The 15,265-nt window shown below is 26.1% G+C and overlaps 4 protein-coding genes across 4 annotated transcripts; all 4 read right to left on the bottom strand.

Annotated features, from left to right (window-relative positions):
- Positions 1 to 2,410: 2,410 nt before the first annotated feature.
- Positions 2,411 to 4,370, bottom strand: LOC129613287 (clotting factor C-like; the record flags this gene model as incomplete). The annotated part of the gene is made up of 3 exons (XM_055527285.1): positions 2,411 to 2,419; positions 3,141 to 3,738; positions 3,805 to 4,370. Coding segments are annotated over 3 exons (1,173 nt in total), but the record flags the coding sequence as incomplete, so codon positions are not given.
- On the bottom strand, positions 4,347 to 5,437 carry LOC129613241 (uncharacterized). The gene is made up of 2 exons (XM_055527225.1): positions 4,942 to 5,437; positions 4,347 to 4,608 (listed from the first exon to the last, which is right to left on the bottom strand). Exons 1-2 carry the CDS (start codon positions 5,394 to 5,396, stop codon positions 4,419 to 4,421), a joined length of 645 nt encoding a protein of 214 aa, XP_055383200.1. The 5' UTR covers positions 5,397 to 5,437; the 3' UTR covers positions 4,347 to 4,418.
- Positions 5,438 to 8,096: 2,659 nt separating this feature from the next.
- Positions 8,097 to 12,280, bottom strand: LOC129613247 (odorant receptor 13a). The gene is made up of 7 exons (XM_055527230.1): positions 11,934 to 12,280; positions 10,905 to 11,372; positions 10,744 to 10,843; positions 9,996 to 10,100; positions 9,353 to 9,396; positions 9,043 to 9,214; positions 8,097 to 8,150 (listed from the first exon to the last, which is right to left on the bottom strand). The coding sequence occupies exons 1-7, from the start codon at positions 12,278 to 12,280 to the stop codon at positions 8,097 to 8,099; spliced, it is 1,290 nt and encodes a 429-aa protein (XP_055383205.1).
- Positions 12,281 to 14,048: 1,768 nt separating this feature from the next.
- LOC129613207 (uncharacterized) lies at positions 14,049 to 14,646 on the bottom strand. Its single transcript, XM_055527181.1, has one exon. The coding sequence runs from the start codon at positions 14,495 to 14,497 to the stop codon at positions 14,123 to 14,125; it is 375 nt and encodes a 124-aa protein (XP_055383156.1). The 5' UTR covers positions 14,498 to 14,646; the 3' UTR covers positions 14,049 to 14,122.
- Positions 14,647 to 15,265: the final 619 nt, after the last annotated feature.

Genomic DNA, 15,265 nt, shown 5'->3' with positions numbered 1-15,265 from the left:
TACAGATTGTTTGTATTTACTAAAGTTATTATTTTATAAAGTTCTCCTTATTATTTTTGTGTAATTTTATAAAATTTATTTTTTTATTTCGCAAACTCAACGGGAAAACCCTCATGTTAGCAATGAATTTTAGTTATGATTAAAAAAAAAAAATAAACTCTATGCTAAATATCTAATAATAAACTTAAAGTTTTAAGATCACACTAGTCCGGTTTATTGGATGGAACTTTAGCATATAATCTTCTTTTTATATTATAATTTTTCTGGCGTTTTGGTTTTACCCAAATCAAAACATTAAGAAGAATTTTAAAAAATTCATAATTTTCAAAATAATTTCAATAATATAATATACAGGTTGTCCGAGATTTAATATTACTCCTGAAATAAAGTGAATAAATAAGTCTACGCAAACGTAAACTGGCTTCGGCTTGTCTTTTTTTGCAATTTTCTTTAACGTTATTTGCTCTTTTTAGAAGTGTTATGTGATATTCTTGCTTTCATTTTTAAACTAAATATATCGTAAAATGTACTAATTTATATGGCAAATTCTAAAACGAAAACTTGAGGTCAAGGCTCAGGAAAAGAAGAGGAAATTTATGAAAATTTTTTCTGCTTATAATATTTTCTTAGCAAAATTTGCATGCACGCTTTTTAAAAATTTCATTCTTCTAGGTGATGAAAAAGAAAAATGTTCAGCATTATATTTTGTTTGTCTGTACTTATTCTACCAACCTGCTTGTGGAGTAGAATTCAGTCTCGAACACCTTGTATCTAAATGAAATTTGATATTATGCATTGATATTATACTAATGAGTTTTTATTTTGATGTGATACTACTTTCTATGCATTTAGATTCAGAAATGGTTAAGAGAACGTCTCGTGAATATGTATTTCAATGTTAATATGATATTTTATTAGTATAAGTGATATATGAGTGTGTATACAAATTATTAAATTAATTGCGAAATTTTAAATAAGGGGAGAAAATAAGGAGCATTTTTACAATTTTTTTTTTATTTAGATGTAATTGTAGCTTATTTACTTTTACCTATATAACTGGTTTTACAATTTTATAGTATAATATATTGATTTTACATAGATTTGTAATATTGTATATAACATGTATAGGTATTATATATGTAAGTATATTGATATTCTCAACTGACGTACGGGTTTCTTTTTAAACAAAATTTTTTATTAAGTGCGCGATCAACACATGTATTTATGCTATTTCATACGTCAATTTAGTTGAAGAAGAGAGAATCATTCAGAAAATCCAGTTTGTTTTTAAAAGTTAAAGCAATCAATTAAAATTATTTTATAAAATACACACGCATCTTGGATTCTAGTTTTTGCTAATTTATTTACAAAACACGTTCATATACATATATATATATATATATTAGAAATAATGTGACATCCTATAAAAAGAATTTTATATAAGATGATTTTTTTGCTTTTATTCAGTTGAAAGCATTTCAAAAGGGCAGGCTAATTTTTTCTAAATTCCAACAAAATTAACAAACAAATTAATTAAGATTAATAAAATTTTTTTGTAAATCTTAGAATTTTCGATAAGGGGCACTTAGGCTATACAAAAATAAGTCATAGATTCGATTCTTTGACTACCTGTAACATAGGAAATTTAATTAAATAATATTTTGTATAAAATCAAATCACGATTTAAATAAAGTGTTTTTACCAAAATCTCAATTCATGCTTTATACTTTAGTAAACAACTGGAACTTTCGGAGATTATAGGAGTTCAGAAACTGAAACTGGGGGTCGATTTTTTCGAGACATGGTCAAATAAGTTATAAATTCAATGTTTGTATGTAATTAACTCATCAAAAAAAAAATGTTGTTGCTAAATTTAAGTAAATAAATTTTGATAAGCTTTTGAAAATTAATGCTGTGGTAAAATATATACTGTTTTTGTTATTATAATTCATGACTATCGGAATATTTTTTATGATATTCTGAATACTTAAGCTTTTATTTTATTCTTTTAAAAAGTTTTTTTGTGAGAACTGAGCACGTTTTTAAACTAGTTGTTGTTTTTCTCATTCTTTTTTTCCATATCATTAAATTTTAGTTTTTGGTAAAATTTATTTGAAATAAGAAAAAATAGAGCTATCTTCTCAAAAGTTATATGACAGGTGAGAAAATGATTAATTAAACTCTTACTAATCTTTTTTTTTTATGGTTCAGTCGCTAATCAGGTTCATACATTATATTTGACTTGTGGCAAGATTTTTGAAGATACAAGAATTATTTAGTCAGAATAGAGTATTATACATTGTATATAATAAATTAATGATAAAATTGAAAAAAAAATGTGCTTATTAGTTTCGCTCTGCCTGTTTGTCTGTGTGTTTGTTTACTTTAAATACCCCCGTTCCTATATCAATTATGGTCCCTAAAATTTTTAAAAATGTCATTTTATGATTTTTGTATCCAGACTATAAACATTTTTAAATTATGCAATCATAGAAAAACAAAACGGCTTCTGTATTCTGCTGTGGAATATTATAGCCAAACATTACACAAATTTACAAACATACTGATTATGTATAATATTGGAGACGTGTAGTTTTTCTTTTAAAGTTTTAGACGGTTCATTGTTGAAGTGTAAAATTTTAATGGTTTGTAGAAATTAATAAATATTTTATTTTGTCATACCAAATTTTTTTGTGCCTCGGTTTCTTTCCAAGGATCGTTCCTTAAAATAAGTGAAATATTAATTTTATTAGCTACTTTTTTAGATCGTGTATAAATTTCTTTAAAAGTAAAAGACTATGGGCACATCCCTTGTCACCGCAAAATATAATTTAGTTTAACTCTTTTAGTTAGTTGTCGAATTCTGCCTTCATGTTAGCACTTCCCTTAGTTTTTGTTCCAATTAATAATTGTTCTATAGTAATTTTCACGATATTATTGTGGTATGACAATTAGAATAGCTAGCTTTTGTGTGTACAAATTTGTGTTTTAAGAAAAGTATTTTCATGTGATTCTATTTAACATGATTTCAGTAACAGATAATATTAATTTTATTTTCATTTATAGAAAATTTGTTTATTTTTCTTTTTTAATTTTTTTTGTATAATAGAAAAATATTTTCAAAATCAAGGATTATTTGCTAAATTTAATTTCAATTCCTTTTCAGCCCAATTCAAGGGTGTGTATATAATATGTGCATAGATTTGATGATAAAGTAGTTTCGAAAAATTATCAGTGCTTAATGAAGGTTTACTTTTAGAAATTATGGCTTTTATTGCTTCTTGAAAATACTGTATATTTGTAAAAATAGTTATTCCTCCATCAGAACAGTAATCATTTGCAACACCGGAACTTACTATACCCCAAAGGACGTAACGTTCTTTCGATCCGATTGTTCTTTTAACAACAAATCCTCCGCCACTATCACCTTTACAAGCACTCGCTCCGTTATCATTTACAGCACAAAAGCTTTCTGCAGATACTTCAGCTTTTTTATTGAGTCGCTTACAATCTTCACTTGATAAAGCATTTAAACTTGCAGTCGATAGCTCTATTGTTAAGATATCATCTTTAGAATTCGCACCCCATCCAAAAATGTGTCCTACGGTTCCATTTTCTAAATCATAATCCCAATATGTAGTCCAATCAATACACACGGGTTTAACAGTTGAAGTGAAAGTAAAATCAGGTGTAACAACTAGTACTGCAATGTCATTTCTTAGCAATGAAGTATCATATCTGAAAGAAAAATAGACAACAAAACAGAAAAATTACACTCTTCTTACGTTCGGTTAAAAATCTTACGTTCGTAGTGTGTGTATTTCTTGAACACGCACAAACTGTTCAGTATTTTCTGATTTTCTATAACTATAAAAGCGCTTTCCAGCTCCTATAAGAAATTGTCTTGGGTCATCAGTTTTTCTTAATAATTTATTATAAAAACAATGCGCAGCACTTATGACAATGTTTCTGTGAATTATGCTACCCGAACATATTAATTCATATGATGAAGATGCTTTTGTATTATTTGAATAAATGCCAACATGCCAAGGGGCATTTTTGATGTCAGTAGACGTTCCCTTAAATATAAGTGGTACTGGTTCTCCATTACTACCAGCTTCTCCGCAAATTAATTTACAAGCACTATCGAATTGATCATCAACTGTCCATCTGTTACCAACACAAAGTGAAACTATATCATTTCCATTTGAATTTACTTTTTCATAGCCAATTTGGCAAGTTGTTTGTAAAATGGGAACAGTTTTTGGACATCTTCTTAACGCGTCTGATTTAAAATTTGAATAACATGATAAATCAATCGTTGGATCAACATGAGGTACTGAGCATTGTGTTGAATATTCAGGACGCAAGCTAAAATAATTAAAGATTTGCAATTTTTTTAAATAAAATTTTGAATTCTACTTGTATTCCGGTTTTGCTCTCATCACTTCCATAAACCATCTGTTTTCATTAAAAATCGATTCTCTTGCATAATTTAAGCATGTAGGTCTTGTTATTTCATCTATTTTAATATAGTTTTCATGGCTTAATACTACCATGCACATACGATCGAATTTCGGTGTTCCATCATTCAGGTACACAGGATCACTAAAAATATGATTTATTTAATGGTTTTCTTTTTAATATGTATTAGATTAATATTTATTTTATTTTTATGATATAAACAAAAATTGTGCGTGTATGTTTGTAACGTATAACATTTAGTACAATTTCCAAAATAAGTATAACATATATAAATTTTATGAAATCGAAATTTAAATGAAATCGAAATTTACATTGAACTTAAAAGTTTAACAGTGTTTAAACTATTTTTTCCCTTAACAATTTTGCTTATTGAAAAACGCTTAAGTTCAATATAATTTTCTGATTCATATGCGTATATTACGCATATAGTATTTAGATCTATTTATATATACTCACTTTTTATATTCTATACGATCTACAGTATAATCTTGATATGAACCTGGTCTATATATTCGTACAACATAATTTACAAAATTCCGTTGAATTGTTGGATCAAAAAATTTTTCTAAAGTCATAATTAATCTTGAACTTAATATAACACCTGGGAAAACATTTATTTCTCCATTTATTGGCGGCCTTTTTAAAATTTCAGCATACCATTTGAATTTTGTTTTTTCATCAAATAATTCAATACCATTTGGATCACCATCACAATGCGAAAAGCAACGAACAGGATTTCGTGACCATTGACCAGTACTGAAATCACATTCTAAAATTTCTTGACCACCATTAAAATGCCCTTCGGTACAATCTATATAAGTCTTTTTTACTGGTAGTTTATGAGATCCATCACACGGAATTGACATACCATTTGCAGCTTCACATTTTGAAGTTACACCTACTTGAAACATTATTTCCTTGGGGCATGTTATATATGCTAATGTATATGTTTTTCTAATAATTATAAAACTATATAACATTAAATAAAATTTTTGTAAATTAATCATTGCCATGTTGGTCAATGAACAAATTATAATAACGCTTATTTTTAACACAAAATTTTATTATAATTAAAATTTCTATAATGATTTTTATTCAATAATTTTTGTTTACTGAAAATAAATATTTCATTTTCTACATATTTTTACTTAATTTTGATTTTGTAAATTAGCTCTTAAAACTGGTTTATTGGGTATACGCATCATAAGTATTAATTATTTACAATAAAAGAGTTTCTTATATTTTTTTATTAAGAAATGTTAATATTTCGGAAAATTATATTAGTGTGTATTTATTTTTAGTTTTATTATTTTTTGTGTATTTTCACATATAATATATGTACATATTTTTTTTTTGCTACATGGAAATAAATACAATTTTGTCACAAAAAAATTTTGAATGTTATGCGAGACTGTTACGTTTTGTCGAAGTAAGAATGACTAACTAATAATTTAATACTCTTTGGAATCTTCTTTTCGCGCACAAATAGAAGAGTAGCAACCTACTTATATAGTATGAGTGTAAAGTTAAAATTGTTATTAAAAAAAGCTTGCAGTTTAAGTATTTGTTTAATATTCATCGGAAGAAATTTTTTGCGTTTTATATAAATTTTATTTTGTTAACTAAAACATTAAATTTTTAACTCTTACACTTACAAACTGTTTATTATACAAAATAAAACAAAAATTAAATTTATATCATTGTTATTTACTATTATATAAAAAATATTTGGATTCGAATTCAACTTCACAAATTATCAAAAAATATAGACGAATTATGTATAACAAATTTATTAAAATTTTAAAGATTAAGATTTGAATTTGAATTATCTCGCTCAATTCATGTTAAATTTTGAAAAAAAAAGAAGAAAAATCTGAAGTGGTCAGCTCCGTATCGACCGTAAGATATTACCTAAGTTTGGAACTACTATTTTTTGAAAACGAACTTAACTATTTCTTTTAAAATTTTAACGACGCTAATAAGTTTTTCTTTAAATTTAAAGAAAAATGTAAATTTGGCTATCAGTAAAGACTAATTATATTCCATCCGAATTTCCTTAAGAGTTCGTCAGTAATTCTTGGTAGTTAACAGAGTTCGTGTATTAAATTTCAAAGAAATTTGTTGGTTACATTTCTGTGTTTATGGGCAAAAATGTGATTTTGACCGGTAGTAAAAGTCTAGTTGCTGACATTTTATTCTTCCAAAAGTAAGGTGGTTTTTCGTACCGCCAGACGAAGTCTATATATAAAGTTCAAATAAACCTGTTGAATATTTTATTAAAAATGAAAAAATTATGTTCAGTATCTAAGATCTGACATATAGCAAAAGCTAGTCAATTCGGACCTTCGTCAAACTATAAGCTCAGATGTAAATTTTCTTGAAAATCGGTTCAGCCCAATTTAAGATTTAGATCTACACAAACAATTTAACCAGTAGACTGACAACCAGACAGGCATGAAAAGTTTATTTCGACCAAAAATTTGATATGCGAAATTTGGTACCATCACACAACCTCCCTTATTATATGCAATGCGGTCGGTAAAAAAAAACCTAACCACTCCTTCTAATAATTTACACATACATATATGTATATGCGTAATTTATATTTCACATCCTATCATCAGTTTATTTTTGGTTCACTTCCAAATACAATTTGTCGTTCCGCATCTGTAAGTCTCTTTGTAACATTTCTACGGCGTTCAAATTACAAAGATAAAATTTTGTAGGCAAATATGTTTTAGTAATGGCATATTTCTTCAGAATAACATGTTTTCTTATTCACCATATTCTCTAAGTAATAAGTTAAGTTCGAAGTAATGCAAATACAACTTTTTGACAAACTACTATGTTTTAAGCGGGCAAACAATTTGTAAGTTTTTTTGACGTAGAAATGCTGCGAATCACTTCTGTTACCACAAAGTTTTGGAATTTCATTTTCAAATTGATCGTTATTTCAAACTGGTTATTTTTCTCTTAGATTAATCACAATAATTAGCAATAAAATTCAAGCTTATTATTAATAATAAATTTTCAAAAACTATTACTTTTTAGGTTTCTCCCATTTTACGAAAAATTTTATAGTAATAATAAAATTATTTCAATTGGTTGTTTTCATTGCTTAGCTTTATTTCTTTCTTTCACATTTTCTTCTACATTTCCTTTCAAAAATTTAAGTTCTAGGCTTAAATTACGAAAAGGAAATGTGCTATTTTACAAACCATGAATTTGAACGACTATGCCGTTTCATTAAACGTCATATGTATGTGATAACCTGTTCTTTTTTGCCTATATCTTTTTTATTCGAGACTTGAAAATAATATCATTGTTGGTTGTAATTGTGTGTCTGTACATAGCTTGTCTAATACATATTTCCTTTTGGTCTTGAATGGTTTTTAATTCTGGAATCTTGATTTCTTCCTTTGAGTATAGAAAATTATTTTTTAAAGTAATTTTAATTAAATTCAATTTAATGTAAAACTTTATTTGTAGTTGTAAATTTCTGTATTATTTAGGTTAAGTAGGTGCAAAAAATTAAATATTTTATAAAATTCTGTGCAGAACTTTATTCTTCAAAGTTAGAACTTCATATTTAGGGTGAATGATTTCGATATTTATTCAATAAGCGACTGAAGTAACGTAAAATAAGACATTGATGTTCCCATAATCTAAAATAAATCATTAAAAAGAAGTGGTGTTAAAATTGGAAAAAATTTATGAAATATTGTTATTATGTTATTCATTATATTTTGTATATAAACTAAAATGATAATTTTCCTCCTACAGCTGGACCATGCCTATTATTAAGAGTAAACTTGATGTCTTGCTTCAAAGGGAATTGAACCTTCGCTGAAGAGGAGCGCAGTAATGCCATTTTGCTAATTTTGTACTCCCGTTATACTCAAGGAAATTATCTTGGTATCTTTTGAAAATGAGTAAAAATCGATTTTGTGGTACTTCTTACTTCTTCACTGGGCATAAAATATACACAAATAGGATTAATCCTAACCCCATTTGTGTAAGTTATGCGGAGTAGTAAAGAGACTGCAGACATATCTTGTATAGCTCTTGGGCACAAATATTTTGAATAAGGCTTTTTCAATGTTGAAGAGCTTATATTCAATTATTTGGATAGGTAGGAATATTTTTGAACGAATATATACTACTTATTGAAATAATTTAGATACGAGTATGGGGAGAATCCAATAAGCCAAGGGTGGCAGAGGATTGTTTTCCCATCCTGTTTTTGTAGAGGGAATCTACAATAATATAAAAATATTATGATATTCCCTCCTTCTCTTTTGGAACATTTTAAATTGTTATTTGAAAAATCATAGTGGTCTGGTAAAATTTCTTGAATCAAATAACTTAACATTAAATTGAATGCATTTCCAGCTTTTAACATTTAACTAACATCGAAAGTAAACTCAACTCTTTGAAGAAAATCCTAAAAATTAATAAGTACTTTCTATATCGTTCGATAAATATTTTTTGCTCTATAATTTCATGGGTATACATGCATGCTATGAGACGAGTATATGTATGTATGCAAATACTTACTGCTCTAAAACTTTGAAGTGATACTACACTAAATTTCATTGCAGTTATTTTGCATGGTTTTTGTGATCTCATAATCATAAATGTTAATTTTTTGTTAAAAATTGCTCCACCAGGATAGTAAAAACGTTGTAAATTTTGCTTAGGTGTCTCTTCATCTATTTCAAAAGTTCCATTTGTTTCGTTAATAACATTTGAATTTTTTAAAATATTAAAGCTGCTTTTACCACCATATAAACTTGTTCTTATTTGACTTGGATTATCTCGGTTTGAATTGTTGTATGTTTTATCATAATCATTAATGATATTCCCTCCTTCCCAATTGCAAGAATAAAAATTCCATGATATTTCCAAAGACTGTATTAAAGGAAATATAAAAAATATATTCTAGTATACAGAGTGCCAAAGATGCGACAGTGAAATCAAGTGAACAAAAAATAATAGGGAACATATTTTTACTTTTTCAGTTATAATTTAGAAGTTATTGGGTTTTACGGATATTCTTACTCTAAAAGGCTCTCTTAAATATCTCTTTTTTATTTTTACTGAAAATTGTTCGTTAATGAAATATTAATATTTTTTTTTTTTGTCAGCGGCACATTGCTAAAAAGATAAATTTTTTGGACTTAAAATGAATTTACTAAGTTGGTGCTATCTTCTTGGTGAAAATTTCAGAAAATTAAGACAAATTGCAAAAAAGGATACTTTTCACTTTTATGGCTGAATAGCTCGAAAATAAGGGAGGAAACAAGAAAAATGCCCGTTATTATTTCATGTTCAAATTATTAGTCATTTCACTGTCTTGCTTCGGGAATATGTAATATATTTTCTATGAACAAGGCATCAGATAATTTGTATCGGATACCTTGTTCCTGAAAAAAATTTTAACTTATAATTTGCGTGTAGCAAAAAAAAAATAATTTTAAAAATTGATATTTATAAGAAAAGTTACATACATTTTGAATTAATGCATCACTATTCCAGCAGAGTACAAAAAGCTGAGAACAACTTGATATTATATAAACTATGAATTTTAAAAGATCTCCAATGAACATTTTACCCTAGAATAAAAAAAGAAATAATCCTTTTTTTTTCAAGTTTTTATATTAATAAAATTTTATTTAAATAAGGAGTAATAAATGCGGTATAAGTAGGTGCTTTGACAAAAATTATGAACTGTTTTATGTAAGACAATAGCTGTTATGAATATTAAATTTTGTCAATTTTGGAAAGGAATTACATAGATATATTCAATATCTAAATATATTCAATATAAATTCTACATTTCTCCCTCCTGGAGCAATAAATTATTTTATGTACTTTTATTACAGTGGGTGCTTAAGGGTTAATTTTCAATAAAATTTTTGAACAAAAGTTCTAAAACGGTTAATTAATACAATATTTTTCAAAGAATGTTGTAGAGATCCAAGACCTGCCCAACGGCACGAAATATTACTAATTTTGTTGATTATTTCAAATGGAAAGAAATTTATTTATTTATTTGAAAAGAAATTTCTTTCTTTTTTATTCGAAACCAAAATATAAGCAAAATTTGAGCAGATTGAATCTTGATAATTGGTTTAAATAGCGATTACAAGTATTGCTTCGGACAGGGAAAACTATAAGTTAAAGAAAACGTTTTTTTAAATATGCTTATTATAAATATTAGTAGTTTTTAATTTAAATTTAATTAAATTAACTCACAGTAACAATTTGAAATCCCACCATACAAATGAGAACTGAACTTATTAAGAAGTTCGCCAACATAATTGGGCTATAAAATTTATCTAATTTATCACAAAATCTGAAAAAGAAATTTTTTTTAAATTTATTAACCAAAAGCAAATTGACAATTTTATTCTTACTCTATTAGTGTACTATGTCGTTTTGCGATCTTATGTAATTCATAATTATATTCACGTTGAACCAAAGCTTCTGTTAATCCATTACTTCCATATTTTTTTAAACTGTTCTCATATCCACGTGGCATAACTTTAGCAACTTCTTCCCCTAATATTTGAAATTGACCACAACAATGATTAACAAAATAACCAAATAAACTGTCTTCAGCAAATAATGTTGTAACAACAGCAACACCAGCCATTGCCGTAAAAATATATGTTAATACATAACGATATATTGGTTTTTGAGCATCATAAAAGAATATCATTTTATATGGGAACGGTTTTTCATCTAATTCCGAATTTAAAAATAACAATTCAACAATTGGCATGGTACAATATAAACTTATTAAGAGTATCATTAGAACTGACTGACCACGGAATATAATCATATTATGTTCAATATGTCTTTCGATTTTTTTATGTTTGCCACTGAAATATTTAAAATAATAAAAGTTATTTGAATAAATTATTGGAATTTATTTAAAAATAATATTTTTTTTACCCTAATAAATCTGATTCATTTATTTAAGCTTACATTATAGATAATTCAAAGAGATTTGTAAGCATCTTTTGTAAATTTTGTATTCTATGTCTGAAATCTGGAGCTAGCTCTGATTTCAGGCATAGAAACTAGCTCTGATTAATTCGGCATCATAATAATTCGGATAAATGAGGTGTAATTTCAAAAATTTTTATCGTTTCAGTTCCCCAAACCGTTTTTAAAATGAAGTTGAAAAGAAATTACGAATTTTTGCATTCGCTCGGTTCACGGATCATATTACATCGCTCCTTCGTCGGGCTTTGATTTTTCCATTACATTTTATAGAATTTCAGAGATTTACAAAATTAAAGCAAAAGTAATGTTTTATTCGTTTACAAAAAAAAAAAAATCATATTTCAAACACTACTCCTAAATATATGCAATATTTGTCATTTAATTGAAAATAAATTTTTCTTTAATTACAAAATTCTAATTAATGTTTAACTTACGTTGGTATCCATATTTTATGAGTAAAATCATCAATTAATTCTTTTAGATCATTATTATATAGACGCATATGTAATATACGTACAAAATTCATAGCACCCATGAATGTTGTACAACAATTTTCAGTTGTTTTCATAATATCACCGAATATATAAACTAAATATTCAAATTGAAAATATATTGTTAGACCAACACTAAAGATGATGTACCAAGATAAAGATAAATATAAAATCGAAAAAATATCTTTTTTTCCATCTAATGGCCAAGATCCATTAAATTTCAATGCAATACATTGACGTGGAAATGAAAATTTTTCTGGACATTGTACTGGAATTGGTTTGAAAAGCATATTTTTTATTTTACCAATTCTTTTTTTAACGTTTTATAGAGAATTTTTTGAATTGAGTTTTAAATGGTATTTAATAATGAAAAGATGAGTAGTTCCGTCGTTACTAGTTAAAAATAGTTTAAGTAAGAACCTTTTTATTGAAGAACAAATTTCTGACTGTTTTGTGAAAACTTAGAAAAAGAAAAATCATAGTTATATTTGATTTTGATATTGATTTAAAAAGTATCAAATATACTTGACAGAGAAAAATTTAATTAAGAAGTAGTAATTTGATTGAATTTCCACTTAAGGGCGTTATATAGGTGTATTTATATCAGTGATTGTCAATTATTTACGCGAAAAATAGAAAATATCGGGGTATGTTTCTCTTCAATTTTTAATGTTGTCTCAATAGATGTCATCATTTTCCAATTTGCCTAAACTTCATGGATGAAACTTAGATTTTAACATTTTTCTTTTGCTAATATTAATTACTAACTAAATATCAGGTAGTTATATTTAATGTAATTTTGTGTTTTAAACTTAATAAACCGTCATTTTTATTTAGTTCCTAGAAAATTTTAGAGGGTCGATTACCGACAATGAAACATGTTGGCGGACAATAGAGTAAAATTTATGTCATAGAGAGTTAACATAAAATATGAATAATTTACTACTCTCTCAAGAGAAAAATACATATAGCAACTATACAGTATTTAATATAATAACATTGTATAATAATTTCTAATTTAAAAAATATTTTATTGTTTTTCGATTTTAAAGGCCGAATTTTCCGGTATGAAATAAAAAACTATTTAATAAGAACTTTCAATAATTCCATTAATGCAAATTCTCTTTAGCAAGGGAAAAAAGATTTTGGAACACTGACTTTTATTCATTGATTTTAATATAGCAAAATTTCTTTGAAGTTTTAATGAATTCTAGAGTTAAGCTGAAGCATTGTATATATTATATAGAAATGAAATTGAAAAAAGAGATATTTAAAATTTTCCTTTTAATCAACTGACCCTTAAATGCCATACAATGTAAAATTGCTATATTATTTGAAGGAGGTCCTGGTTATTTGAAAAATTTTTTACTTATAATTATTTCCTTTTTGCTTTGCTTAAATTAAAAGGCAGAGAATGATTTTATGTAATTTGTATTGTTTGCACTGTACGTACGTACATATATTAGAGCCTATGGGTTTGAAAGTTAAACTCTATTGATTATGAAATCGTTTACGTTATAAAATTATTTTTTGTTGCGTATAATTTACTATGTAAAATATCGTAGGTTTTTGATAAAATTTTAAATTTTAGCAAAAATGTTTTTGTAGACTAATCAGTAGAATTTGTTATATGTTTAAACTTTTTATATGCAGAATCACTTGCAGCCATTATGCAAGTTTTTTTTTTTATATTTATCATTAATATTCATTAATCTTATGGCTCTCTATTATGATTTGATTATAATAATGTTCGCAGTTCTGTATGTTATTACCATGTGCTTCGTTAGAACTTGTAAATGAAATAGTATTTTTTTTTTATGAGATAGAGCATACTATTTCACTTATACTCTCTAAAATATAATTATAAATAGAAGTTCTAAATGCAAGTTGTACTAAGTTTATAATAAGAGATCGTTAGTTAAGAGATTCTTAGTTGATTGGAACTATTAAATTCAAATACTAAAACATTGTTAATTTTTAATTAAGTAAGTTTATTAACAAGAGCCTTACTGATTCAAAGATATCTTTCTTCATGCTGTTTATAAAATCATTTATAAGATTTATATTTCAATAATAAAATATTCATAGTATTTGATGTTATAATTCAAAAAACAAAAGTTTTTGACACTGCATTATTCTTCTTTTTGATACATATGAATAAGTTGGTGAAAATGAGCCAATCTTAAATAGGCTTCATCATTTTTAGTAATTTTTTCACGTAGTTTATTACATTTGACTGAATCGACTTGTAAATCTTTTGGACAATATTGATTAAATTCCTTCCAAATACAATGAAGCATTGTTAATGCTTCTTGACTACATTCATTTTTTTCATTTGTTAATTTCTCTTTTGCTTCAACCAAACATTTATCAACAATTTCTTCAGTTTTTTCTAATTTCCATTGTTCTTCGGTAAAACTACTTTTTAATTTTTCAATCATCTTATTACGATCTAATTCACCATTATCATTAACCACATTCCATTTCTTAGCTGAGCACTCAGTCATACAGATAAGATTTTGCTTCAATTTCTTTGCACTTTCACAATCAAATGGATCAATTACAAAATTCACTAAAATATTTTTATATTATATTGAATAAATTATGAATATTATTTTTTTCAAAATTAATATTAAAAATATTGTGGTTATTACGATCTCCTATTTCCTTATGACATTCTGTTTTGATATTCTTCATTAATTCTACATTGGCTGGATTAACCTTATCTGATTTACAGCAACCTGCTCCTCTATATTGTCCATGTTGTACTTGTGGAGCATTCCTTTTGAACCTAAATTGAGGTTCACTCAAGACCGTGTCTTTTAGTTCCTCAAATAAATATTCATCTATATGAAAAGAACAAAATTTATTAGATATAGACCAGATTATAGATTTTTAAAGAAAAATTATTATAATTACTGAAAATTGAATCTTTGAAATCATATCCATAACAAAAAGTTGCGAGAGTTAATAAAACAATTGAAAGTTTATACATTTTCCTTAAAATTTTTAATGTATTGACTACTTTACGTGATTTTCTGTTTTGAAATATTTCGTACACTTTTGAACACTTTATATATTCTGTTCGGAATGACAAAATTTTAACAGTTCTAAAGAGCTTTTATACTTAGAGAATTCCTATATTATAATCATTGTTTACTCAATATTTATTGACAGTGATAGCATGCTCATTCTTTTCTGTATATTCTCTATATAAGACATTTAAAGTGATAATTTCTATTCAAAAAATACCCCACTCTGCAGTTTAAAGGGAA

Source organism: Condylostylus longicornis, unplaced genomic scaffold (genome assembly GCF_029603195.1).
Source record: "Condylostylus longicornis isolate FDR11 unplaced genomic scaffold, ASM2960319v2 ptg000081l, whole genome shotgun sequence".
Lineage (NCBI taxonomy): Eukaryota > Metazoa > Arthropoda > Insecta > Diptera > Dolichopodidae > Condylostylus > Condylostylus longicornis.
This window is presented reverse-complemented; position numbering and strand designations above follow the sequence as displayed.

What these genes read in the sequence shown, in the direction of transcription:
- LOC129613247 (XM_055527230.1), bottom strand. Translation starts at nt 12,280, where the DNA reads ATGCTTTTCAAACCAATTCCAGTACAATGTCCAGAAAAATTTTCATTT. An exon ending in TGGGATTTCAAATTGTTACT is followed by an intron (nt 10,101 to 10,743) that starts GTGAGTTAATTT and finishes TTTTTATTCTAG; the next exon opens with GGTAAAATGTTCATTGGAGA. An exon ending in GTGATGCATTAATTCAAAAT is followed by an intron (nt 9,397 to 9,995) that starts GTATGTAACTTT and finishes CCTTTAATACAG; the next exon opens with TCTTTGGAAATATCATGGAA.
- LOC129613241 (XM_055527225.1), bottom strand. Translation starts at nt 5,396, where the DNA reads ATGTTTCAAGTAGGTGTAACTTCAAAATGTGAAGCTGCAAATGGTATG. An exon ending in GATCGTATAGAATATAAAAA is followed by an intron (nt 4,609 to 4,941) that starts GTGAGTATATAT and finishes TCATATTTTTAG; the next exon opens with TGATCCTGTGTACCTGAATG.
- LOC129613207 (XM_055527181.1), bottom strand. Translation starts at nt 14,497, where the DNA reads ATGACTGAGTGCTCAGCTAAGAAATGGAATGTGGTTAATGATAATGGT.